Raw genomic sequence first — 27490 nt, 5'->3', positions numbered from 1 at the left:
AGTTTCAGCTTTGCTCTCTGAGCCGTGAATAAAGCAGCGTTCTAATGAGTCTGTCTCCTGTCCCCCTGATCAACTCCTCAAAGTATTTGATTTGTAGAAGAACTAGTTGACTACTTTAAACTAGTTGATTTGAAGTAAAACTGAATTACTTTAAACTTGTACTGCAGTATGACTTGTTCACTAGTTTAAACTTGTTGAACTACAGTAGGACTTGTTCACTAGTTTAAACTTGTTGTACTGCAGTAGGACTTGTTCACAAACTAGTTGTACTGCAGTAGGACTTGTTCACTAGTTGAAACTAGGTCTGTATTTGATCATTTTGAGGGTTCAGTACCACCACGCACAAACACACAGCAAACACACACCACTCTCCCACCGCACACGCAAATATGTGGGTGTGGTCAAATCAGGAAGACGAATCGAAGTTGGTGGTGATTGGCTGAGAGAAAAACACAACAAGTAGCGAGGAAGAGAAACTGACAGGAGACAAAGTGAACAATAAGTTACATCTGGATTATTATGAGCTGTGTGGCCGTCCAGACACGGGGATGATGAGCTGTGTGGCCGTGAAGCCTTCCCCGGTCTCCGGGTGGAAGGGGGAGGTGATCCGCCAGCTGAAGCGCCGCGACCAGAGGCAGCGCGACGCGTTCAGCGACCTGATCCGACACTGTGAGTACAGAGGTTAGGATCTATGGAAGAGTGCACTCACAGGAGGTACAGATATGAACACACACACTAAGTAAAGATCTATGAATATGATATATGTAAGAATACACTCACGGGATGTAAAGATATGAACTCACACACTAAGTAAAGATGTATATGATATGTATCCAGTCCTACTGTACTTGGACGGCTTCTGCGTGTCACTTCATAGTCATCGGTGTGTGTCCAATGTCGATAATGAATGTTGGTATTTTACCTTCCATGTTGTTCCGTGTCGTGAAAAGTATTCAGTAAAGCAGGAGGAATCCCTTTTATTTTGTACGCATCTTTTTCGTTGTTTTTTTATGTTTCTGTTGGCAAAAAGGTAATTGATTGTGCATATTGATCAACTAATCAACAAAAATCCATCTTTAATGACAACTAATTAAAGATTGAGGGCTAATTAAAGATTGGGCCTGTAGCGATTATTGAACGGATGTAGAGTGGATGAGAGAACATGCCTTCATGTGATAGTCAGTGTTGTGCCAGGTGGTCTCAGCGGGTAATAATGTGATAATAATAAACTACGAGGTCCCGTTCATCACTGCGCGCAGTTTTAAAAAAAAATCGCGCCGGCTTGCGGCCGCGTCACGTGCCGTCGTAACATGTGTGCTGGCAAGATGTGCACATGTTAGGACCGCACGTGACGCAGCCGCAAGCCGGCACGAGGTCCCGTTCATCACTGCGCTCAGTTTTTAAAAAGCGCAGTTTTAAAAAAAATTCGCGAATTTATGTCATCTGTAGAAGCAGAGGTGCCCTGTGGTGTCCTACTGATTGTTTTGACATTAACATGTAAGACCACATTTAACTGAATTACATGTTGTAACAACTTTAACTAACATTATTAACCCTACATCAATGATCCGATAAATTCCCTAGGAGGAGTTAGTTGAAATACAAGGCGAAAAAGTGAAAGAATTCCATTCAAAATGGCCAACTTTGACGGCACGCCACGGACACGCCCTTCAATGTACAGTCACAAATAGCACGATTTTGGTTCAGCACCACTTCATGACTGTACTGACCAATTGTGAAGCAGATGCGATAAATTCCCTAGGAGGAGTTCGTTCAAATACAATGCGAAAAAGTGAAATTCCATTCAAAATGGCCAACTTTGACATCACGCCACGGACACGCCCTTCAACGTACAGTCTCAAATAGCACGATTTTGGTTCAGCACCACTTCATGACTGTACTGACCAAATTTGAAGCAGATCCGATAAATTCCCTAGGAGGAGTTAGTTCAAATACAAGGCGACGGAATTCAAAAATGGCCAACTTTGACGGCATGCCACGGACACGCCCTTCAACGTACGGTCACAAATAGCACGATTTTGGTTTAGCACCACTTCATGACTGTACTGACCAATTTTGAAGCAGATCCGATAAATTCCCTAGGAGGAGTTCATTCAAATACAAGGCAAAAAAGTGAAAAAAATTCAAAATGGCCGCCGAGAGTGAAAATGGAAAAATTAAAATTTCCGACTTCCGGTGGGTTTTGGGGCATGGGTCCAAGAGGCTTTTCTGTAGGTATTGTGACCTTGTACGTGCCTACCGAGTTTCATACATTTTGGTGAAACGTGACGTAGGGGCTGCATTTTAAAGTTCCTGTAGGGGGCGCTACAAACATGAGAACCAGGATTTTTGGTATGTGAGTTACAGGCAGCAGTCTACACGTGTCCAGTGAATTTCATATTCATAACTATTACGGTCTCCGCTGAGTGATTTACCCTCCTCTGGCGGCCATGTTGTTTTTTAAATCGACTTAATTTTAATTGAGCAGTTAGAACTTTGGTACCTAATGGCCATTGAGTTGGTCCCGCTCAAATCAAACATTGCGTCTATGAACTGTGGCTATTTTAGTAACAGGCCACGCCCATTTCGAAGCCACGCCCCATTTGAAAAATTGTTGAATTAATCTTGTTCAGAATTTGATTCTGAACAACTTTTGTATTGGGGCCAACATCATAGGCGTCCAACTTGACGTTGATATGAGCAATTAACTATTTTCGAGGTTTAAACCACACCCCTTTTAGAACTCATTGGTGCTCTAAACTTTATTGTACAGACTAATCCTTAAGTCAGATTGAAGATAATGGGCCATATATGATATGTGCCAAAGGATTTTTGTCAAAGTCGAAAAACCTGGGATTCTTGGGGAATTTACTGTTTTTAACTAAATTCAAAATGGCGGAAAATATGGCTACCGGAAGTGTTCAGTTCGAGAGACTTTTTTGTTCATCATGAGGATTTTAATGTCTGTGCAAAGTTTCATGAGTGTAGGTCAAACGGGTGACGCGTGCTGCTTGTGCAAAGTTTGCACTTTTGAACAGTTGCTATAGCGCCACCTAGGGGCGAATGTGAATTTGAGGGCTAGAATATCAAATTTTTCACCAGTCCCCACAATTGCACCAAAAAAAAATGAGTTTTCGAATATGTTCAGGGGGGGAAAAATGCAGTCGAAGTTCTGAAAAATAATAAGAAGAATTAAAACTGCGCGCAGTGATGAACGGGACCTCGCGCCGGCTTGCAGCCGCCACTACGAGGTCCCGTTCATCACTGCGCGCAGTTTTAAAAAAAAATCGCGCCGGCTTGCGGCCGCGTCACGTGCCGTCCTAACATGTGTGCTGGCAAGATGTGCACATGTTAGGACCGCACGTGACGCAGCCGCAAGCCGGCACGAGGTCCCGTTCATCACTGCGCGCAGTTTTAAAAAAGCGCCGTTTTTAAAAAAATTAGCGAATTTATGTAATCTGTAGAAGCAGAGGTGCCCTGTGGTGTCCCACTGATTGTTTTGACATTAACATGTAAGACCACATTTAACTGAATTACATGTTGTAACAACTTTAACTAACATCATTAACCCTACATCAATGATTCGACAAATTCCCTAGGAGGAGTTAGTTCAAATACAAGGCGACGGAATTCAAAAATGGCCAACTTTGACGGCATGCCACGGACACTCCCTTCAACATACAGTCACAAATAGCAGGATTTTGGTTCAGCACCACTTCATGACTGTACTGACCAATTTTGAAGCAGATCCGATAAATTCCCTAGGAGGAGTTAGTTCAAATACAAGGTGACGGAATTCAAAAATGGCCAAATTTGACGGCACGCCACGGACACGCCCTTCAACGTACAGTCACAAATAGCACGATTTTGGTTCAGCACCACTTCATGACTGTACTGACCAATTTTGAAGCAGATCCGATAAATTCCCTAGGAGGAGTTAGTTCAAATACAAGGCGACGGAATTCAAAAATGGCCAACTTTTGGCGACGGAATTCAAAAATGGCCAACTTTGACGGCACGCCACGGACACGCCCTTCAACGTACAGTCACAAATAGCACGATTTTGGTTCAGCACCACTTCATGACTGTACTGACCAATTGTGAAGCAGATGCGATAAATTCCCTAGGAGGAGTTCGTTCAAATACAATGCGAAAAAGTGAAATTCCATTCAAAATGGCCAACTTTGACATCACGCCACGGACACGCCCTTCAACGTACAGTCCCAAATAGCACGATTTTGGTTCAGCACCACTTCATGACTGTACTGACCAAATTTGAAGCAGATCCGATAAATTACCTAGGAGGAGTTAGTTCAAATACAACGCGACGGAATTCAAAAATGGCCAACTTTGACGGCATGCCACGGACACGCCCTTCAACGTACAGTCACAAATAGCACGATTTTGGTTTAGCACCACTTCATGACTGTACTGACCAATTTTGAAGCAAATACAGTAAATTCCCTAGGAGGAGTTCATTCAAATACAAGGCAAAAAAGTGAAAAAATTTCAAAATGGCCGCCGAGAGTGAAAATGAAAAAATTAAACTTTCCGACTTCCGGTGGGGTTTGGAGCATGGGTCCAAGAGGCTTTTCTGTAGGTCATGGGACCTTATACGTGCCTACCAAGTTTCATACATATTGGTGAAACGTGGCGCAGGGGCTGGTTTTTAAAGTTCCTGTAGGGGGCGCTACACATATGAGAAACACGAATTTTGGTATGTGAGCTAGAGGCACCAGTTTACACGTGTCCTGTGACTTTCATATTCATAACTATTACGGTGTCCGCAGAGTGATCGACCCTCCTCTGGCGGCCATGTTGTTTTTTAAATCGACTTAATTCTTGGTGACCAGTTAGAACTTTGGTACCTAACGGCCATTGAGTTGGTCCCGCTCAAATCAAACATTGCGTCTATGAACTGTGGCTATTTTAGTAACGGGCCACGCCCACTTCGATGCCACGCCCCATTTGAAAAATTGTTGACTTATTCTTGTTCAGAATTTTATTATGAACAACTTTAGTAGAGAGGTCCAACACCATAGGAGTCCAATTAATGTAGATATGTGCAATTTACTATTTTTGGGGTGAAAAACACACCCCTTTTTGAACTCAATGGCTCATGGGTACTTTGAAATTTATCCTACAGACTAATCCTTATGTCAGATTGACGATAGTGGGCCATAGATGATATGTGCCAAAGGATTTTTGTCAAAGTCGAAAAACCTGGGATCATTGGGGAATTTACTGTTTTTAACTAAATTCAAAATGGCGGGAAATCTGGCTACCGGAAATGCTAAGTTAGTATCTGCAAATTTCTTCATTATGAGGATTTGCATATGTGTGCAAAGTTTCATGAGTTTAGGTCCAACCGGTGACGAGTTATGCTTGTGCAAACGTTGAAATTTTGGCATAGTTGGTATAGCGCCACCTAGGGGCAAATGTGAATTTGAGGGCTAGAATATCAAATTTTTCACCAGTCCCACAAAATGTGCCAAATAAAAATGAGTTTTCGAATATGTGCAGGGGGGGAAAAATGCAGTCGAAGACGGAGAAAAATAATAATAAGAAGAAGAAACACGAGGATTTCAATAGGGTCCTTGCCAAGTTTGGCTCGGTCCCTAATTAAAACTGCGCGCAGTGATGAACGGGACCTCGCGCCGGCTTGCAGCCGCCACTACGAGGTCCCGTTCATCACTGCGCGCAGTTTTAAAAAAAAATCGCGCCGGCTTGCGGCCGCGTCACGTGCCGTCGTAACATGTGTGCTGGCAAGATGTGCACATGTTAGGACCGCACGTGACGCAGCCGCAAGCCGGCACGAGGTCCCGTTCATCACTGCGCGCAGTTTTAAAAAAGCGCAGTTTAAAAAAAAATTCGCGAATTTATGTAATCTGTAGAAGCAGAGGTGCCCTGTGGTGTCCTACTGATTGTTTTGACATTAACATGTAAGAGCACATTTAACTGAATTACATGTTGTAACAACTTTAACTAACATTATTAACCCTACATCAATGATCCGATAAATTCCCTAGGAGGAGTTAGTTCAAATACAAGGTGACGGAATTCAAAAATGGCCAACTTTGACGGCACGCCACGGCCACGCCCTTCAATGTACAGTCACAAATAGCACGGTGTTGGTTCAGCACCATTTTTTGACTGTACTAACCAATTGTGAAGCAGATGCGATAAATTCCCTAGGAGGAGTTTGTTCAAATACAATGCGAAAAAGTGAAATTCCATTCAAAATGGCCAACTTTGACATCACGCCACGGACACGCCCTTCAACGTACAGTCCCAAATAGCACGGCGTTTATTCAGCACCATTTCATGACTGTACTGACCAATTTGGAAGCAGATTCGATAAATTCCCTAGGAGGAGTTAGTTCAAATACAAGGCGACGGAATTCAAAAATGGCCAACTTTGACGGCACGCCACGGACACGCCCTTCAACGTACAGTCACAAATAGCACGGCGTTGGTTCGGCACCATTTATTGACTGTACTGACCAATTTTGAAGCAGATCCGATAAATTCCCTAGGAGGAGTTCATTCAAATACAAGGCCAAAAAGTGAAAAAAATTCAAAATGGCCGCCGAGAGTGAAAATGAAAAAATTAAAATTTCCGACTTCCGGTGGGTTTTGGGGCATGGGTCCAAGAGGCTTTTCTGTAGATATTGTGACCTTGTATGTGCTTACCGAGTTTCATACATATTGGTGAAACGTGACGTAGGGGCTGCATTTTAAAGTTCCTGTAGGGGGCGCTACACACATGAGAAACACGATTTTTGGTATGTGAGCTACCGGCACCAGTATACACGTGTCCTGTGAATTTCATATTCATAACTATTATGATCTCCGCAGAGTGATCGACCCTCCTCTGGCGGCCATGTTGTTTTTTCAATCGACTTAATTTTAATTGAGCAGTTAGAACTTTGGTACCTAACGGCCATTGAATTGGTCCCGCTCAAATCAAACATTGCGTCTATGAACTGTGGCTATTTTAGTAACGGGCCACGCCCACTTCGATGCCACGCCCCATTTGAAAAAGTGTTGACTTAATCTTGTTCAGAATTTGATTATGAACAACTTTAGTAGAGAGGTTCAACACCATAGGAGTCCAATTAATGTAGATATGTGCAATTTACTAATTTTGGGGTGAAAAACACACCCCTTTTTGAACTCAATGGCTCATGGGTACTTTGAAATTTATCCTACAGACTAATCCTTATGTCAGATTGAAGATAATGGGCCATAGATGATATGTGCCAAAGGATTTATGTCAAAGTCGAAAAACCTGGGATCCTTGGGGAATTTACTGTTTTTAACTAAATTCAAAATGGCGGGAAATCTGGCTACCGGAAGTGCTAAGTTAGTATCTGCAAATTTCTTCATTATGAGGATTTGCATATGTGTGCAAAGTTTCATGAGTTTAGGTCCAACCGGTGACGAGTTATGCTTGTGCAAACGTTGAAATTTTGGCATAGTTGGTATAGCGCCACCTAGGGGCGAATGTGAATTTGAGAGCTAGAATATCAAATTTTTCACCAGTCCCACAAAATGTGCCAAATAAAAATGAGTTTTCGAATATGTGCAGGGGGGGAAAAATGCAGTCGAAGATGAGGAAAAATAAGAAGAAGAAGAAGAATTAAAACTGCGCGCAGTGATGAACGGGACCTCGTAACATGTGCGCTGTCACGAGGTCCCGTTCATCACTGCGCGCAGTTTTAATTTTAATTTTTAGCGAATTCATGTAATCTGTAGAAGCAGATGAGATACATTCCCTAGGAGGAGTTTGTTGAAATACAAGGCGAAAAAGTGAAAAAATTCCATGAAAAATGGCCAACTTTGAAGGCACGCCACGGACACACCCTTCAACGTACAGTCACAAATAACACGGCGTTGGTTGAGCCCCATTTTTTGACTGTACTGACCAATTGTGAAGAAGATCTGATAAATTCCGCAGGAGGAGTTCGTTCAAATACAAGGCGAAAAAAACGAAAATAAGACGACGGAATTCAAAACGGCCAACTTTGACGGCACACCACGGACACGACCTTCAACGTACAGTCACAAATAACACGGCGTTGGTTCAGCTCCATTTCATGACTGTACTGACCAATTGTGAAGCAGGTCCGATAAATTCCCTAGGAGGAGTTCGTTGAAATACAAGGCGAAAAAGTGAAATTTGCCGGTAAAAAAGTGAAATTTGCCGGTAAAAGTGCAAATTAAAAAATAAAACAGCCGACTTCCGGTGGGTTTTGGGGCATGGGTCCAAGAGGCTTTTCTGTAGGTATTGTCATGTTGTACGTGCCTACCGAGTTTCATACATATTGGTGAAACGTGGCGCAGGGGCTGCTTTTTAAAGATCCTGTAGGGGGCGCTACAAACATGACAACCACGATTTTTGGTATCTGAGGTACAGGCAACAGTCTACACGTGTCCTGTGAATTTCATATTCATAACTATTACGGTCTCCGCAGAGTGATTTTGAGCCTCTGGCGGCCATGTTGTTTTTCCAATCGACTTAATTTTACTTGAGCAGTTAGAACTTTGGTCCCCAAAGGCCACTGAGTTGGTCCCGCTCAAATCAAACATAGCGTCTATGAACTGTGGCTATTTTAGTAACAGGCCACGCCCATTTTGAAGCCACGCCCCATATTTTTTTTTTTTTACTCTATCTTGTTCAGAATTTGATTCTGAACAACTTTAGTAGAGAGGTCCAACATCATAGGAGTCCAATTCATGTAGATATGTGCAATTTACCAATTTTTTGGTAAAAAACACACCTCTTTTCGAACTCAATGGCTCATGGGTACTTGCTACTTTAGTGTACAGACTAATCCTTATGTCAAATTGAAGATAATGGGCCATAGATGATATGTGCCAAAGGATTTTTGTGAAACTCGAAGAACCTGGGATCCTTGGGGAATTTACTGTTTTTAACTAAATTCAAAATGGCGGGAAATGTGGCTACCGGAAGTGCTAAGTTAGTATCTGCAAATTTGTTCATCATGAGGTTTTGCATGTGTGGCAAAAGTTTCATGGGTGTAGGTCCAACCAGTGACGAGTTATGCTTGTGTAAACGTTGAAATTTTGGCATAGTTGGTATAGCGCCACCTAGGGGCGAATGTGAATTTGAGGGCTAGAATATCAAATTTTTCACCAGTCCCACAAAATGCACCAAGAAAAAATGAGTTTTCGAATATGTGCAGGGGGGGAAAAATGCAGTCAAACTCGCTAAAAATAATAATAATTAAAACTGCGCGCAGTGATGAACGGGACCTCGTAACATGTGCGCTGCCACGAGGTCCCGTTCATCACTGCGCGCAGTTTTAATTTGAATTTTTAGCGAAATTATGTAATTTTAACTTTTAGCGAATTTATGTAATCTGTAGAAGCAGATGAGATACATTCCCTAGGAGGAGTTTGTTGAAATACAAGGCGAAAAAGTGAAAAAATTCCATTCAAAATGGCCAAATTTGACGGCACGCCACGGACACGCCCTTCAACGTAGAGTCACAAATAACACGGCGTTGGTTCAGCTCCATTTCATGACTGTACTGACCAATTGTGAAGCAGGTCCGATAAATTCCCTAGGAGGAGTTCGTTGAAATACAAGGCGAAAAAGTCAAATTTGCCGGTAAAAAAGTGAAATTTGCCGGTAAAAGTGCAAATTTAAAAAGAAAACAGCCGACTTCCGGTGGGTTTTGGGGCATGGGTCCAAGAGGCTTTTCTGTAGGTATTGTGATGTTGTACGTGCCTACCGAGTTTCATACATATTGGTGAAACGTGGCGCAGGGGCTGGTTTTTAAAGTTCCTGTAGGGGGCGCTACAAACATGACAACCAGGATTTTTGGTATGTGAGCTACAGGCACCAGTCTACACGTGTCCTGTGAATTTCATATTCATAACTATTACGGTCTCCGCAGAGTGATTTTGAGCCTCTGGCGGCCATGTTGTTTTTCCAATCGACGTCATTTTACTTGAGCAGTTAGAACTTTGGTCCCCAAAGGCCACTGAGTTGGTCCCGCTCAAATCAAACATTGAGTCTATGAACTGTGGCTATTTTAGTAACAGGCCACGCCCATTTTGAAGCCACACCCCATAAAAAAAAATTTTTACTCTATCTTGTTCAGAATTTGATTCTGAACAACTTTTGTATCTGGGTCAACATCATAGGAGTGAAAGTTGATGTTGATATGAGCAATTAAAGATTTTAGCGTTTTTAACCACACACCTTTTGGCTCATGGGTGCTTTAAACTTTATTGTACAGACTAATCCTTATGGCAGATTGAAGATAATGGGCCATAGATGATATGTGCCAAAGGATTTTTGTCAAAGTCGAAAAACCTGGGATCCTTAGGCAATTTGCTGTTTTTAACAAAATTCAAAATGGCGGAAAATCTGGCAACCCGGAAATTTTCAGTTGGAGAGACTTTTTTGTTCATCATGAGGATTTGCATGTGTGTGCAAAGTTTCATGAGTGTAGGTGAAACTGGTGACGCGTGCTGCTCGTGCAAAGTTTGCACTTTTGAACAGTTGGTATAGCGCCACCTTGGGGCCAATGTGAAGTTGACGGCTAGAATATCTAAGTTACAGCAGTCCCCACAAATGTACCAAATAAAAATGACTTTTCGTATATGTTCAGGGGGGGAAAAATGCAGTCGAAGACGAAGGAAAAGAATAATAATAATCGGACCAAAAACAATAGGGACCTTGCAGGTTCTGCTCGGTCCCTAATTAAAACTGCGCGCAGTGATGAACGGGACCTCGTAACATGTGCGCTTTTTTAAAACTGCGCGCAGTGATGAACGGGACCTCGTAACATGTGCGCTGCCACGAGGTCCCGTTCATCACTGTGCGCAGTTTTAATTTTAATTTTTCCCGAACTTATGTCATTTTAACTTTTTGCGAACTTCTGTAATCTGTAGAAGCAGATGAGATTGATTCCCTAGGAGGAGTTTGTTGAAATACAAGGCGAAAAAGTGAAAAAATTCCATGAAAAACGGCCAAATTTGAAGGCACGCCACGGACACACCCTTCAACGTACAGTCACAAATAACACGGCGTTGGTTGAGCCCCATTTTTTGACTGTACTGACCAATTGTGAAGCAGATCCGATAAATTCCCTAGGAGGAGTTCGTTCAAATACAAGGCGAAAAAAGCGAAAATAAGAGCACGGAATTCAAAACGGCCAACTTTGAAGGCACGCCACGGACACGCCCATCAACATACAGTCACAAATAACACGGCGTTGGTTGAGCCCCATTTCATGACTGTACTGACCAATTGTGAAGCAGATCCGATAAATTCCCTAGGAGGAGTTCGTTCAAATACAAGGCGAAAAAGTGAAATTTGCCGGTAAAAAAGTGAAATTTGCCGGTAAAAGTGCAAATTAAAAAAGAGAACAGCCGACTTCCGGTGGGTTTTGGGGCATGGTTCCAAGAGGCTTTTCTGTAGGTATTGGCATGTTGTACATGCATACCGAGTTTCATACATATTGGTGATACGTGGCGCAGGGGCTGGTTTTTAAAGTTCCTGTAGGGGGCGCTACAAACATGACAAACACGAAATTTGGTATGTGAGGTACAGGCAACAGTCTACACGTGTCCTGTGAATTTCATATTCATAACTATTACGGTCTCCGCAGAGTGATTTTGAGCCTCTGGCGGCCATGTTGTTTTTCCAATCGACTTAATTTTACTTGAGCAGTTAGAACTTTGGTCCCCAAAGGCCACTGAGTTGGTCCCGCTCAAATCAAACATAGCGTCTATGAACTGTGGCTATTTTAGTAACAGGCCACGCCCATTTTGAAGCCACGCCCCATAATTTTTTTTTTTTACTCTATCTTGTTCAGAATTTGATTCTGAACAACTTTAGTAGAGAGGTCCAACATCATAGGAGTCCAATTCATGTAGATATGTGCAATTTACCAATTTTTTGGTAAAAAACACACCTCTTTTCGAACTCAATGGCTCATGGGTACTTGCTACTTTAGTGTACAGACTAATCCTTATGTCAAATTGAAGATAATGGGCCATAGATGATATTTGCCAAAGGATTTTTGTGAAACTCGAAGAACCTGGGATCCTTGGGGAATTTACTGTTTTTAACTAAATTCAAAATGGCGGGAAATGTGGCTACCGGAAGTGCTAAGTTAGTATCTGCAAATTTGTTCATCATGAGGTTTTGCATGTGTGGCAAAAGTTTCATGGGTGTAGGTCCAACCAGTGACGAGTTATGCTTGTGTAAACGTTGAAATTTTGGCATAGTTGGTATAGCGCCACCTTGGGGCCAATGTGAATTTGACGGCTAGAATCTCAAATTTTACAGCAGTCCCACCAAATGTACCAAATAAAAATGAGTTTTAGAATATGTGCAGGGGGGGAAAAATGCAGTCGAAGATGGTTAAAAATAATAATAATAATAATCGGATCAAAAACAATAGGGACCTTGCCGGTTCTGGCTCGGTCCCTAATAAACATGAGGATTTCAATAGGGTCCTTGCCAAGTTTGGCTCGGTCCCTAATAATAATAATAATAATGAGCCCTCTAAGGTCACTTAGTCTTACGTCACTAAGTCTAAGGTCACCTAGTCTAAGATCACTTAGTCTAAGGTCACCTAGTCTAAGGTGTGTGTGTGTGTGTGTGTGTGTGTGTGTGTGTGTGTGTGTGTGTGTGTGTGTGTGTGTCAACAGACGGCCGCATGCTGGAGAAGTCCAGCATCTCTGCAGGGTTCCTGAGGACTGCCAGGTAACCATGACAACCTCCACCGCCCTCCCCATCTCTCTGAGTCTTGTTGTTTGCTTGTAGTATTTTGTATAAATGGAACATATGATATATTGTATAATAGATTACAGATTGAAGATTTGCAATAAATCATATTGGCTATCTGGATATTATTACTTATGATGTGAACATGAAGACATGTCTGTCTGTCTCTGTGTGTGTGTGTGTGTGTGTGTGTGTGTGTGTGTGTGTGTGTGTGTGTGTGTGTGTCTGTGTGTGTGTGTGTGTGTGTGTAGGGTCCCCTCAGGCCCAGAGGCCCTGTCTCAGAATGACCGCCTGAAGACGATGACAGGAGAGGTCAGACTTCCTGTTTTGTCCACAAATTCCCAGCATGCACTCTGGTCTTTTAAAGGGAAGCTCTGGGCTGTTTGCTTATATAGGAAAATAGTCTAAATGGCTGTCTGTAAAACCTTCTTGTCATCTATTCTCTCTTCTCCTGTCCTCTCCTCTCATCTCTGCTCTCCTCCCTATCCCTCCTCTCTCCTCCCTATCCCTCTAGTTGGCGTGTCAGGTGGTGGCTCTTCAGCAGGAGGTGAACATTAAACAGAAGGTTCTGGAGGAGCAGCAAAGCAGGTACCATCTCCTCCTGTCCTCCTCCTCCTCCTCCTCCACCTGAGGGTGTTCTTACTGCCCTCCACTCAGCTTGCTGGGTGTCAGTGTTATAACAGGTGTGGTGGGTGTGTGCGTAACAGGTGTGGTGGATGTTGGTCTAATGGGTGTGGTGGTGTAACGGGTGTGCTTATGACGGTGTAACGGGTGTGGTGGTGTAACAGGTGTGGTTGTAACGGTGTAACAGGTGTGGTGGTGTAACAGGTGTGGCGGTGTAACAGGTGTGGTGGTGTAACGGGTGTGGTTGTAACGGTGTAATGGGTGTGGTGGTGTAACAGGTGTGGTTCTAACGGTGTAATGGGTGTGGTGGTGTAACAGGTGTGGTTGTAACGGGTGTGGTTGTATAACGGGTGTGGCGGTGTAACGGGTGTGGTTGTATAACGGGTGTGGCGGTGTAACGGGTGTGGTGGTGTAATGGGTGTAGTTGTGACGATGTAACGGGTGTGGTTGTGGCCCCAGGTTGTCGGGGGCCCAGCAGGGTGTGGTTAGCGGCGGTGTAACGGGTGTGGTTGTGGCCCCAGGTTGTCGGGGGCCCAGCAGGGTGTGGTTAGCGGCGGTGTAACGGGTGTGGTTGTGGCCCCAGGTTGTCGGGGGCCCAGCAGGGTGTGGTTAGCGGCGGTGTAACGGGTGTGGTTGTGGCCCCAGGTTGTCGGGGGCCCAGCAGGGGGCCTCCGGGGCCCTGGCGGAGGAGCGGGCCCTGCAGGCCCGGGCGTCGGGGGTCCAGGAGGCGAACGCGGGGCTGAAGCGGGAGTACGACGCCCTGCTGCTGCTCCACACCGCGGCGGAGACCGCCGTCCGGGCGGAGACGCAGCGGGGGGCGGAGCTCCTGGAGGACGTGATCCGACACAAGCAGCAGGCGGCCGCACGCCTCAACACCGCCAACGAGAGGCGCTCCCGGTACTGACACGCTCTCACCACCGCTCAGAACCCAGGAGAACCCTGATAGGAGAACCCTGATAGAACCCTGATAGGAGGACCCTGATAGGAGGACCCTGATAGAACCCTGATAGGAGAACCCTGATAGGAGAACCCAGATAGAACCCTGATAGAACCCTATCACCCTACTCCTATCAGGATAGGAGAACCCTGATAACAGAACCCTGATAGAACCCTGATAACAGAACCCTGATAGAACCCTGATAACAGAACCCTGATAGAACCCTAATAACAGAACCCTGATAGGAGAACCCTGATAGTAGAACCCAGATAGGAGAACCCTGATAGAGCCCTGATAACAGAAGCCTGATAGAACCCTGTAGTCCTCAACTACAGGGTTAACTCCCAGAACAGGAACCGCTTACCGCTTACATTAGTCCTCTGTCTGACAGTCAAGTAAGGTTCTACTTCCTGTCTTGTCTCCTGTCGACTTTCTGTCTGTCTGTCTCAGAGCTCGACAGGTCACTCTACAGAAGGACCTTCAGGCTGCCCAGGAAACCCCCATCACCATGGATACGTAAGACCTTTACATTATTTACATTCAGGGTGTTTAGCAGACGCTTTTATCCAAAGCGACTTACAATAAATCCATTAGTCAGAAGAAAGAGAAACAACAATATATCTGTCGGTGCAGTAAAGGAGTGCCAAGCACTAGCAATCAATAGGTTAACCCATTCCCCGTCTACAACAGAGATAGCCAGGATAAGACGCTACACGATGCTAAGTGCTATTTTTAAGTGCCAGGACACACAACACACAATAAGTGAGTAAGAGGGTTGGTGGGGGGGGGGGGGGGGGGTAAGGAGAGAGGCTATGGGGAGGTAGGTTCATAGGTGAACTCTGAACAGGTGGGTCTTGAGTCTCTGGGAGCCAGTGATCTGATGTTCTCGTGTTCTGTGGTTCCTCAGCAGTCCGCTGTCCAACCCCACGTCTCCAACCACGGACCCCCCGGAGGGAGCCCACACACGACTCTTCAGGTAAGATAAATGTTGACTAGTACTACTATCTATAGCGGAGTAGGGGTTAGACAGTACAGGGACAGGTCATTAAGGAGCAGGTAGGGGTTAGACAGTACAGAGACAGGGCATTAAGGAGCAGGTAGGGGTTAGACAGTACAGAGACAGGTCATTAAGGAGCAGGTAGGGGTTAGACAGTACAGAGACAGGTCACTAAGGAGCAGGTAGGGGTTAGACAGTACAGAGACAGGTCAAAGGTCAACTGTGAATGTTCTTCCTCCAGGTCATCATCGGCCTCGACACCTCGGATCCTGACGTCCATCAAGGAGCTGTTTGAGTGAGAGACACTCACACACACACACACACACACACACACACACACACACACACACACACACACACACACACACACACACACACACCATAACATATGTTTATACAGTGTGTGTGTGTGTGTGTGTGTGTGTGTGTGTGTGTGTGTGTGTGTGTAGGAGGAAGCGGCGGGGTAACTCGGTGTGTGGTGCGGACCAGGAGGCGTTCCGCCCCGGCAGGATGTGCGTCTCGGCGCGAGTTCCTGTCAGAGCGCGCCACTCTCTGGTGAGGAGAGACATGTGACCACACCGACGCAGCGCCTCTGATCGTACACCACCCCGACACCACCACCACCACTGACACCACCACCACCACTGACACCACCACCACCACTGACACCACACCACCCCAACACCGTCACCAGCCCGACACCACCACCACCACTGACACCACACCACCCCAACACCGTCACCAGCCCGACACCACCACCACCACTGACACCACACCACCCCGACACCGTCACCAGCCCGACACCACCACCACCACCCCTACACCACCACCACCACCACACCACACCACCCCGACACCGTCACCAGCCCGACACCACCACCACCACCCCTACACCACCACCACCACCACACCACCACCACCACTGACACCACACCACCCCGACACCGTCACCAGCCCGACACCACCACCACCACTGACACCACACCACCCCGACACCGTCACCAGCCCGACACCACCACCACCACCACACCACCACCACACCACCACCACCACCACCACCCCGACACCACCACCACCACCACACCACCACACCACCACCACCACCCCGACACCACCACCACCACCACACCACCACCACCCTGACACCACACCACCCCTACACCACCACCACCACCACCCCTACACCACACCGCCCTGACACCACCACCACCACCACCCTGACACCACACCACCCTGACACCACACCACACCGACACCACCACACCGACACCACCACCACCACACCACCCCAACACCACCATACCACACCATCACCACCACACCACCCCGATACCACCACCACCCCGACACCGTCACCACCACACCACCCCGATACCACCACCACCCCGACACCGTCACCACCACACCACCCCGATACCACCACCACCCCGACACCGTCACCACCACACCACCCCGATACCACCACCACCCCGACACCGTCACCACTCCGACACCACCACAACCACCCCTACACCACCACCACCACCACACCACCACCACCACCACCACACCTCCACCACCACCATAATCAACACACCACCACCACCGCCACCACCACCACCATAATCAACACACCACCACCACCGCACCACCGTCACCACCACCCCCATCAGCATCACACCAGCACCACCTCACCACCACACCACCACCACCACCCCGACACCACCACCACCACCACACCACCCAAACACCATTGCCACAGCAACACCAACCTCACACATGATTGAGGGGTGAAAGGTCAAGTGAAGGGATGTCTCTCTCTGTCAGGATGCCCATGAGCAAGGAATCAACGCAGTGCGGTTCAGCTCCAGCTCAGACATGCTGGCCACCGGAGGGACCGACAGAGTCATCAAACTATGGGATGTCCAAGCAGGTAGCGTTACCATGGAGACAAGGGGGGGAGTGGCCGTCATGTGTCTGTTTATTTACTGTGTGTGTGTGTGTGTGTGTGTGTGTGTGTGTGTGTGTGTGCGTGCCTGTGTGCGTGCCTGTGTGTGTGTGTGTGTGTGTGTGTGTGTGTGTGTGTGTGTGTGTGTGTGTGTGTGTGTGCGTGCCTGTGTGTGTGTGTGTGTGTGCAGGCCAGCTGAACCACAGAGGGACACTAGATGGCAGCACTGAGGGAATCACCAGCATCGAGTTCGACCACACAGTAAGATCAGGCCACGCCCCCTTACTGTAGACCGCACAGCTGATGTTAAATCACGCCCCCTTACTGTAGACCGCACTGCTGATGTTAAACCACGCCCCTGCCTTCAAGCCACACCCACATTTCACACTGGAGTTGTGTGTGTGTGTGTGTGTGTGTGTGTGTGTGTGTGTTTCAGGGATTCAAGGTACTTGCAGCATCGTACGACAAGTCTGCCTTGCTGTGGAGAATAGACGACTCAGTTCCAAAGGTAACGCTGACTACGAAGTAACTACGAAGTAACTATGAAGTAACTGATCTGGATTCAACTCTAATTGACTAACGAGGTGAAAACGCTGATGTGTGTGTGTGTGTGTGTGTGTGTGTGTGTGTGTGTGTGTGTGTGCGTGTGCGTGTGCGTGTGTGTGTGTGTGTGTGTGTGTGTCCAGGTGACCCTCACCGGTCACAGCAGGAAGGTGACGGCGGCCCGGTTCAGAGGCTGCCCCCAGCAGGTGGTGACAGGCAGTGCAGACCGGACCCTCAAACTCTGGGACCTGCAGAAAGCAGCCTGTAACTACCTGTCTGTCTCTAACTACCCATCTGTCTGTCTATAACTACCTGTCTGTCTGCCTGTCTGTCTCTAACTACCCGTCTGTCTGTCTGCTTGTCTGTCTCTAACTACCTGTCTGTCTGCCTGTCTGTCTCTAACTACCTGTCTGCCTGTCTATAACTACCTGTCTGTCTGCCTGTCTGTCTCTAACTACCTGTCTGCCTGTCTATAACTACCTGTCTGTCTGCCTGTCTGTCTCTAACTACCTGTCTGTCTGTCTCTAACTACCTGTCTGCATGTCTCTAACTACATGTCTGTCTCTAACTACCTGTCTGTCTGCCTGTCTGTCTGTCTGTCGGCCTGTCTGTACGTATGCTGAGTATTGATGTGTGTGTGTGTGTGTGTGTGTGTGTGTGTCCAGGTGTGTCTACTCTGCAGGTGTTCTCCTACTGTAGTGACCTCGTTTGTTCTGAGAATGCTGTCATCAGTGGACACTTTGATGGACAGATCAGACTCTGGGACACCAGGTAGGGCCTTCTCCTCCTCTCTCCTCTCCTCTCCTCTTCTCTTCTCTCCTCCTCTCTCTCTCTCCTCCTGCACCTCCTCTCTCCTCCTCTCCTATTCCCCTCTCTCTCCTCCTCTCCTCTATCCTCCTCACCTCCTCTCTCCTTCTCTCCTCCTCTCCTCTCCTCTCTCTCCTCCTCTACTCTCTCCTCCTCTCCCACTGGTTCTACTGGGAGCTGCCCAGTACAACCACAGAAGCTACTCAGACTGCTTTTTGTAGCAGTGAGATCATCACCACTTTGATATTTTCTCTCATCTGCTGTCTGTCTCTACGGTGACTTCTGTTGCCTAGCAACAGAAGTCAGCGCACATTATGAAGCCCTTGTGTGTGTGTGTGTGTGTGTGTGTCTGTAATGTGCACATGTGTGTGTGTGTGTGTGTGTCGGCAATGTATATGTGCATGTCTATAATGTGTGTATTTATAGTGTGTGTGTGTGTGTATTTGTGTCTAATTTGTGTGTGTGTATGTGTGTGTGTGTGTGTGTGTGTGTGTGTGTGTGTCCATAATGTATGCATTTGCGCTTCTGTCTAATGTGTGTGTGTGTGTGTGTGTGTGTGTGTGTGTCCATAATGTATGCATTTGCGCTTCTGTCTAATGTGTGTGTGTGTGTGTGTGTGTGTGTACAGGACTGCCAGCTGTACTCTCGAACTCCCTGCTCAGGGGAAAGTGACATCACTGGACCTTTGCTCCGACCTCCGCCAGATCCTCAGCTGTTGCCGTGACGACTGTCTCCAGCTGCTCGACCTGAGGGGCAACAACAGGATGACCTTGAGGTGAGGGGGGGGCGGGGCTATGTCTTTGGAGGTGGGGCTAGAGGTTGGGGGGCGTTAATGTGATCTATTTTATTTTAATAAAACATGAATATAAATGTGAAGCCACCTGAGCACAATGGAGCTCTGTTGGAGGGGGTGGGGCTAGATGGATTAGGGGCAGGGCTAGAGGGATGAGGGGCGGGACTCAATGGGGTAATTGTATTTATGCTTAACTTATTCTTTAACAGTATCCTGTCTGTCTGTCTCACTGTCTGTCTGTCTCTCAGAGCTGAGGGGTTTAAGTGTGGCAGTGACAGCACCAAGGCAGTCTTCAGGTGAGTTCACCTTCTTACCTGACTCCTCTCTCACCTCCTCTCCTCTCATCCTCTCTCCTCCTCTCTTCCCCTCCTCTCTCCTCTCATATATCCTTCCTCTCCTCCTCTTCTTCTCCTCTGACTTCATCTCCTCTCTCCTTGTCTCCTCATGTCCTCTATTTATCTCCTCTCCTCTCTGTCCATTACTGCCTATCCAAACACCTGTTTAACTGCTTGTTTTACTGCTTGTTTTACCGCCTGCTTAAATGCCTTGTAAATCAAGAGCAAGAAATAAATAAAGAGAGAGGGACAGGTAGAGGGAGGGAGAGAGAGAAATGGAGGGAGAGAGAGAGGGAGAGACAGATGGAGGGAAGGGAGGAGAAAGGGAGAGGGAGAGAGAGAGAGGAAGAAAGAGGGAGAGGGAGGGAGGGAGAGAGGGAGGGAGAGAGAGGGGGGGAGGGAGAGAGAGAGAGAGGGGGAGGGAGAGAGAGAGGGAGGGAGAGAGAGAGAGAGAGAGAGGGAGGGAGAGAGAAATGGAGGGAGAAAGAGAGGGAGAGACAGATGGAGGGAAGGGAGGAGAAAGGGAGAGAGAGGGAGAAAGGGAGAGAGGGAGAGGGAGGGAGAGAGAGAGAAATGGAGGGAGAAAGAGGGAGAGACAGATGGAGGGAAGGGAGGAGAAAGGGAGAGGGAGAGAGAGAGAGGGCGAAAGAGGAGAGGGAGGGAGGGAGAGAGAGAGGGAGGGAGAGAGAGAGAGGGAGGGAGAGGGAGAGAGAGGGAGGGAGAGAGAGAGAGAGAAAGAGAGAGAGAGAGGGGGAAAGAGAGAGAGAGAGAGATTTTGCAGTTTCCTTGGCAACCACAGAATGTGAATAAGTAAACAGATGCAGTTAGTCAGTAATGATGTAACCCCCCCCCGCCCAGCCCCGACGGGGGCTACGCTGCCGCCGGCTCCGCTGACGGGGGCGTCTACATCTGGAGCGTAACCAACGGCAACCTGCAGACCTGCCTCTCCGGGAAACACAGGTACGTAGCTCACCTGAACCCGGAGCCAATCAGGGGTGGACGATCGATCTGAAACCACTTTAGGCTGATCTGTGTGTGTGTGTGTGTGTGTGTGTGTGTGTGTGTGTGTGTGTGTGTGTGTGTGTGTGTGTGTGTGTGTGTGTGTGTGTGTGTGTGTGTGTGTGTGTGTGTGTGTGTGTGTGTGTGTGTGTGTGCGTCTGCGTGTGTGCGCAGCTCCTCCATCAGTGCCGTCTCCTGGTCTCTCTCGGGGGATTACGTCGTCAGCGTGGACAGGAGTAGGCGGGCCGTCCTGTGGAGTGACATCTGAGCCAGCCAACCACGACACACACACACACACACACTACCCGGGGAGTGGGTGGGTGTTCACCTCCCTGCTAACATCAGACAGTGATGAGGACTGAGGGGGGCTCTGGTCCACAGGGGCCTCCTCTAGAGGGGGTCTGGTCCACAGGGGCCTCCTCTAGAGGGGGGCTCTGGTCCACAGGGGCCTCCTCTAGAGGGGCTCTGGTCCACAGGGGCCTCCTCTAGAGGGGGGCTCTGGTCCACAGGGGCCTCCTCTAGGGGGGGGCTCTGGTCCACAGGGGCCTCCTCTAGAGGGTCTCTGGTCCACAGGGGTCTCAGCTGGAGGGGGTCCACAGACATGAGGGTCTACAGAGACCTCAGTCTCTATCTACTGATCCTCAGGAATGCTGATGTCATGAGACCACTCTGGACCAATCCGAAGGGGTCTTGTGAGACCACTCGGGACCAATCACAAGGGGTCTTATGAGACCACTCTGGACCAATCAGATGGGGCCTTCTGTGTATAGAAGATGCTATAAAGTGTGTCACTAATAAAGAGTCTGTTTGGGTTTATTTGCGTCTTCTCTGTGATTGGTCGGCCCTGCGGCGGACGGGTCCTAACGAGCTTCCTTAATGAGCCGCAGCTGGGGAACCGGCCTCCGACAGGGTCACCTTCTGCCCTGCCCCCGGGCAAGGCATCAGCACCATGTGGCTGAGAATCTGTTTGTGTGCCATGTATTAATGTATGTATGTGTGTGTGTTTACTATGTGTGTGTGTGTGTGTGTGTGTGTGCGTGCTTGTATGAATGTGTGTGTGTGTGTGTGTGTGTGACTATTTGTGTATGTGTGTGTGCCTGCTTGTATTTATGTGTGTGACTTTGTGCGTGGTTGTATGTGTATGTGTTAGACTGTGTGTGTACTTTAATGTGTATGTGTACGTGCGTGCTTGTATTTATGTGTGTGTGGGTGTGTGCGTGCTTGTATTAATGTGTGTGTGTGTTGACAGAGAGACGTCAACAGGAAAAGCGTTCCTCCCCAGGCTCCGCCACTCCTCGGATATAAGGGAGAGCGGGAGGAGACAGCGACTCCCATCTCTTTGCTCGCGCTGGGCGTCATGACAACGGTTCTCATCCATCTCGTCAGAGAGAGAGCGAGAGAGAGAGAGGGAGAGAGAAACACGACAGAGAATGAGCGAGGGATAGAGAGAGCGCGCTAGCGAGGTGACCCTACAGTGAGCGCGAGAGACAGACAAGGTGTCCGTTCAGTAGAGGAGGAGAGAGAGAGGAGGTGTCCGTGCAGCAGTAGAGGAGACAGAGCTCCTCCGAAGAGGAGAACCGCCGCGACTCGGGGGAACGGCAGCGCGAGCTACAGCCGGAGCTAACGGGCGCGCGGACCGAGCTAGGGCCAGCTGGAGTTGGAGCGCGAGGCTGTGAGTGTTGTCTCGTCACGAGCCTCCCGCAGAGCCGCGATGGGAGACAAGGGCACCAGGTACCGACCTCTTATTCTCCTCTCCTCCTCTTCCCCTCTCCTCCTCTTCTCCTCTCCTCCTCCTCCTCCTCTTTCTCCTCCGCTCCCCGTGCTGCTACATAGCATACCCCCTTCTCTTACACTTTGATGCCCCGTTCGTGTGTGTGCGCGCGCTTTCGTGTTCGCACTCTCATATGTACGTGTGCGTCCGCGCGAGCTTTTATGTGTGTTTTATGCGCGTGCGTGTGTTTGTGCGTGTTTGTTTGTGCGTGTACACGTGTGTGTTTGTTTGTTTGTTTGTGCGTGTGTGTGTGTGTGTGTGTGTGTGTGTGTGTGTGTGTGTGTGTGTGTGTGTGTGTGTGTGTGTGTGTGTGTGTGTGTGTGTGTGTGCGCGTGTGCGTGCGTGCGCGTGAGTGTGACGTGTATCAGATGCTCTACAAGTGTGTGAATGTGTTAAGAGCGAGCTGGTAGATAATCCTGGTTCCTAACACTACTAGTTAGGGGTCGCTAGTCGATGTTAACCAGTAGTAGTGGTTAGTGAGCTGGTTGAGGAACGTAAAGATCTGCCTCATTAATATGCATGAGCTCCTACTTCCCGTGCGCTCCGGCAGAGAATATTAATGAACTTCCGGCTCCGCGTGCACGCGCGTGCACACGGTCTGTGTTAACAGAATGAATAACACAAGCTCTTCTTTAGTACACACACATACACTCCTACACACACACACACACACACACACACACACACACACACACACACACACACACACACACACACACACACACACACACACACGCACGTCAGTGTTTTGCTACCATGCAGAAGGAAGGCTTGTAGCCTAATATATAACATGATATAATCCATATTATATTTCAAGAAGCATATCAAATAATATGTAAATATAATATAGTATAGAGCATGTACATTATGGAGTATAGTGTCATATAGTATGTAACATAATGTCATAGTATCTAATATAATATGTAACATGGTATTATGTAATAGATAAATAGATCAATAATATATCCATTGTAATATGTATTTTACTAGGTAATATAGTTTGTAACTTATAATATGATGTCATATTAATGGTTGAATGGCAGAGGCCATTTACCGCCTGCTTTACAAGGCAGTTAAGCAGGCAGAACAGGTGTGTAGTTTGCAGATGTGTGTATTGGTCATGCAGGTTTGTGTAGCTGAACAGGTGTGTAGTTTGCAGTTGTGCGTGGATCTACAGCATGTAGTTGTGTTTGAGTATTTATACAGGTGTTTGTAGGTCTGCATATGTGTATATTGCTAAAGGTGTGTAGATTTACAGGTCTGTATGTAGCTGTACAGGCGTGTGTAGTTGTACAGGTGTGTGTGTGTGTGTGTGTGTGTGTGTGTGTGTGTGTGTGTGTGTGTGTGTGTGTGTGTGTGTGTGTGTGTATTTGTACAGGTGTGTGTAGTTCTACAGTTGTGTGTGAGTGTGTGTGTAGTTCTACAGGTGTGTACAGTTGTGAAGGTGTGTGTATTTCTAAAGTGTGGAGTTGTACAGGGGTGTGTGTGTGTAGCTGTACAGGTGGGTGTAGTTCTATAGGTGTGTGTGTGTGTGTGTGTGTGTGTGTGTGTGTGTGTGTGTGTGTGTGTGTGTGTGTGTGTGTGTGTGTGTAGCTGTACAGGTGGGTGTAGTTCTATAGGTGTGTGTGTGTGTGTGTGTGTGTGTGTGTGTGTGTGTGTGTGTGTGTGTGTGTGTGTGTGTGTGTAGCTGTACAGGTGGGTGTAGTTCTATAGGTGTGTGTGTGTGTGTGTGTGTGTAGCTGTACAGGTGGGTGTAGTTCTATAGGTGTGTGTGTGTAGTTGCACAGGTGTAGTTCTACATGTGTGTGTAGTTGTACAGGTTTGTAGTGATACAGGTGAGTCTAGTTCTAATGGTGTGTAGTTGTAAAGGTGTGTGTGTGTAATGGTACAGGTCTGTGTAGTTGTACTGGTGTGTAGTTGTAGTTGTACAGGTGTGTAGTTGTACAGGTGTGTAGTGCAAAACGAGGATGCGAACATGCTAAGCTAGGCAGCGATAACAAAGGAGAGAAAGAGAGATGAGGAGCAGGAGGGAGAGAGGGAGAGGGAGGGAGAGATGAGGGGAGAGGGAGAGAGCGGGAGAGAGAGGGCGGTAGGAAGGAGAGACAGGGAGAGAAGAGATAGAAGGAGATCCGTTGTTTATTTCCCCTGCCAATAAAGCTCATTTGAATTTAATTGAGAGAGAGAGAGATACACTTAGAGAGAGAGATACAGAGAGAGAGAGAGAGAGAGGTTTGTCGACTGGAGTCCAACGATCAGCTGTCTCTCCACTTTAGTGACTCCATTACAGAGCTCCTCGTCACCTATTGATCAGCTATCGATCAGCAAGGTGAGCTTCATAAGGCTCCACCTCATCCTTCTGAGGCCACGCCCACTATAGCCTTGACCACAAGCTTGACCTGCGACCTTTAACCCCTAGTCATGTCTGGCTGTCCTTAGTCTGTGAGCTAATGGATGACTCATTATCATCATCATCATCATCATCTGTGATCACTTACTGCCAAGATCATCCACATACACACCCAAACAGTGTGTGTGTGTGTGTGTGTGTGTGTGTGTGTGTGTGTGTGTGAATATGTGTGTGTGTGTGTGTGTGTGTGTGTGTGTGTGTGTGAATATGTGTGTGTTTGTGTGTGTGTGTGTGTGTGTGTGTGTGTGTGTGTGTGTGTGTGTGTGTGTGTGTGTGTGTGTGTGTGTGTGTGTGTGTGAAGCACTTTGCTGCAGCTCTCTAGCTCCTAGTCTCCATTACGTAAGGAGACCATTAGACAGCATTAGAGGAGGGACACCTTAATATCCTGTTAGCACCTCCTCCTCTCCTCCTTCATACACAGACCGTATATCTCCAACTCCAGCACCTCCTCGACCACCTCCTCTCTCCTCCTCTCCTCCTTCATATACAGACTGTATATCTCCTCCTCCAGCACCTCCTCCAGCACCTCCTCTCTCCTCCTCTCCTCTCCTCCTCCTCCTCCTCCTTCATACACAGACCGTCTCTCTCTCTCTCTCTCTCTCTCTCTCTCTCTCTCTCTCTCTCTCTCTCTCTCTCTCTCTCTTGATCTGATTGGTGGATGTGTGTGTGTTAGGACAGGAAGTTGTGGTGAAGGCACAGGAAGTAGGAGCTGAGCCAATGATCAACTGATCTCCTAGTCCTGGTGTTTATTACATGTCTAGTGCTTTACATGTACTACTTATTTACAGCTGTACTACTGCCAGACAACCTTAGTATGCATACTGTATGCTACTGTAATATTATACAACCATACTCAACATACTGTATGCTACTGTAATATTATACCACCATACTCAACATACTGTATACTACTGTAATATTATACAACCATACTCAACATACTGTGTGTGTGTGTGTGTGTGTGTGTGTGTGTGTGTGTGTGTGTGTGTGTGTGTGTGTGTGTGTGTGTGTGTGTGTAGTGTGTGTATATATAACTTACATATGTTTGTTTTTCAGAGTCTTTAAAAAAGCCAGCCCCAATGGAAAGGTGCGTTCCTTAACCTAATTCCTGATGGTTGCCATGGTTACAATAGGAAGATTGAATGTAGTCTAAGCTCTTCCTCCTTCTCCTCCCCTCCTCCTCCTCCTCCCCCTTTTCCTCCTTCTCTTCCTACCCTCCTCCTCCTCCTCCCCCTCTTCCCCCTTCTCCTCCCCTCCCCCTCCTTCTCCTCCCCTCCCCCTCCTCCTCCTCCTCCTCCTCCTCCTCCTCAGCTCATCGTGTACCTGGGGAAGAGGGACTTTGTGGACCATGTTGAGTGGGTGGAGCCTCTGGGTGAGACCAGCATTCTGATTGAATTTAATTCAACTTTAATTGTCATTGCAGCAGAAACATACAACGAAATTGGAGCGCAGCTCCGCTTGGTGCCACAACGCAGGGACAAGACACAACACACAATTCATAAAAATGCGTGTGTGCGTGTGCGTGTGTGTTCTCCACAGATGGCGTTGTCCTGATAGACCCGGAATACCTGAAGGAGAGGAAAGGTGAGGATGAATATTGAGCCTGAAGGACCTATAACTGAGAACTGATCCTCATCGTCAGTGATATGGTTTATTAAGCTGATCTCCTCATGTGACCTCATGCAATTGATTCCATAGGGCCATATGGGTTTGATGGAAAGGCGTGAATGTTTACATGGGGCCAATATCACCATGACAACATACTCACACCTGCCCTGGGCCCTGTCCCATTTCTCCCCCCTTAAAACTTCCACTTGGTTTGGATTGTCCTCAACAGTAAATCTTCCACTTCGTTTTAAGCCTGCATCGGACCTCACTACGTTTTGAGGGTTGATTATAAGGGCAAAATAGCACTCCCCCTTGCTCCCTACAGTAATGGGACACCCTACCCCTACACAAGAATGTGCAAAATATAGGGTTAGGGCAAAAATCTAGGGTTAGGGGAGGTATTAGGCCTTAGTCTTCACCTGTGCACTCTGATCACTCAATGTGCAACAGGTGTGCAGCCTCACCAGCCCCAGAGTCCAGTCAGACAGGGTCATCACCGCACACACCCCGCAAGAAGATATATAAACAACATGAGTAGTAGTAACATTACATATATATCTATCTATCTATATATATATAGATATGCACAGAGTAGTATTAGTAAACCTTTATTTATATATAGGTTAATTATATATACTATATATTTATACACACAGTAGCATTAGTATACTGATATCTATTGTATATATATATATATATATATATATATACATACACACAGCGTAGTATTAGTATTTTGATATCTTTATGTCTAATGCACAGCGTACTATTAGTATACTGATATCTATATATCTAAATACACAGTGTAGTATTACTATACTGATATATATATATATACACACAGAGTAGTATTAGTTATGGAAAGATAAATGTAAACATCACAGACAGTATTGACAGAACTATATTGACAAGATGCTGCATTATAGATAGTGTGCTTGTGCTTATGTGTGTGTGTGTGTGTGTGTGTGTG

At 47.1% G+C, this 27490-nt stretch overlaps 2 protein-coding genes across 2 annotated transcripts in view; both read left to right on the top strand.

Annotated features, from left to right (window-relative positions):
* The first annotated feature begins 459 nt into the window (after positions 1-459).
* atg16l2 (ATG16 autophagy related 16-like 2) lies at positions 460-21548 on the top strand. The gene is made up of 18 exons (XM_084466533.1): positions 460-669; positions 12697-12751; positions 13024-13084; positions 13287-13360; positions 14042-14293; positions 14784-14849; positions 15241-15309; positions 15572-15625; positions 15780-15885; positions 17137-17242; positions 17448-17518; positions 17694-17765; positions 17944-18064; positions 18466-18571; positions 19236-19382; positions 19649-19696; positions 20594-20695; positions 20909-21548. Exons 1-18 carry the CDS (start codon positions 549-551, stop codon positions 21000-21002), a joined length of 1725 nt encoding a protein of 574 aa, XP_084322659.1. The 5' UTR covers positions 460-548; the 3' UTR covers positions 21003-21548.
* A 654-nt stretch (positions 21549-22202) lies between these two features.
* The window catches only part of LOC311341686 (beta-arrestin-1-like), an 11633-nt gene continuing 6345 nt past the window's right edge, over positions 22203-27490 (top strand). The window contains 4 exon segments of the mRNA XM_084466487.1: positions 22203-22465; positions 25969-25999; positions 26224-26284; positions 26452-26496. Of these exon segments, the coding sequence (XP_084322613.1) occupies positions 22446-22465; positions 25969-25999; positions 26224-26284; positions 26452-26496 (157 nt within the window). The 5' untranslated portion in view covers positions 22203-22445.

The sequence above is a fragment of the Micromesistius poutassou genome (genome assembly GCF_964030765.1).
Source record: "Micromesistius poutassou genome assembly, chromosome: 4".
Taxonomy (NCBI): domain Eukaryota; kingdom Metazoa; phylum Chordata; class Actinopteri; order Gadiformes; family Gadidae; genus Micromesistius; species Micromesistius poutassou.
Note: the sequence above shows the minus strand (reverse complement) of the source record. Positions and strands in the feature narration are given on the sequence as shown.

Coding starts and splice junctions, on each gene's coding strand:
- atg16l2 (XM_084466533.1), top strand. CDS start 549: ATGATGAGCTGTGTGGCCGTGAAGCCTTCCCCGGTCTCCGGGTGGAAG. Junction 13,085..13,286: donor TGAAGACGATGACAGGAGAG/GTCAGACTTCCT, acceptor CTATCCCTCTAG/TTGGCGTGTCAGGTGGTGGC. Junction 14,294..14,783: donor GCCAACGAGAGGCGCTCCCG/GTACTGACACGC, acceptor TGTCTGTCTCAG/AGCTCGACAGGTCACTCTAC.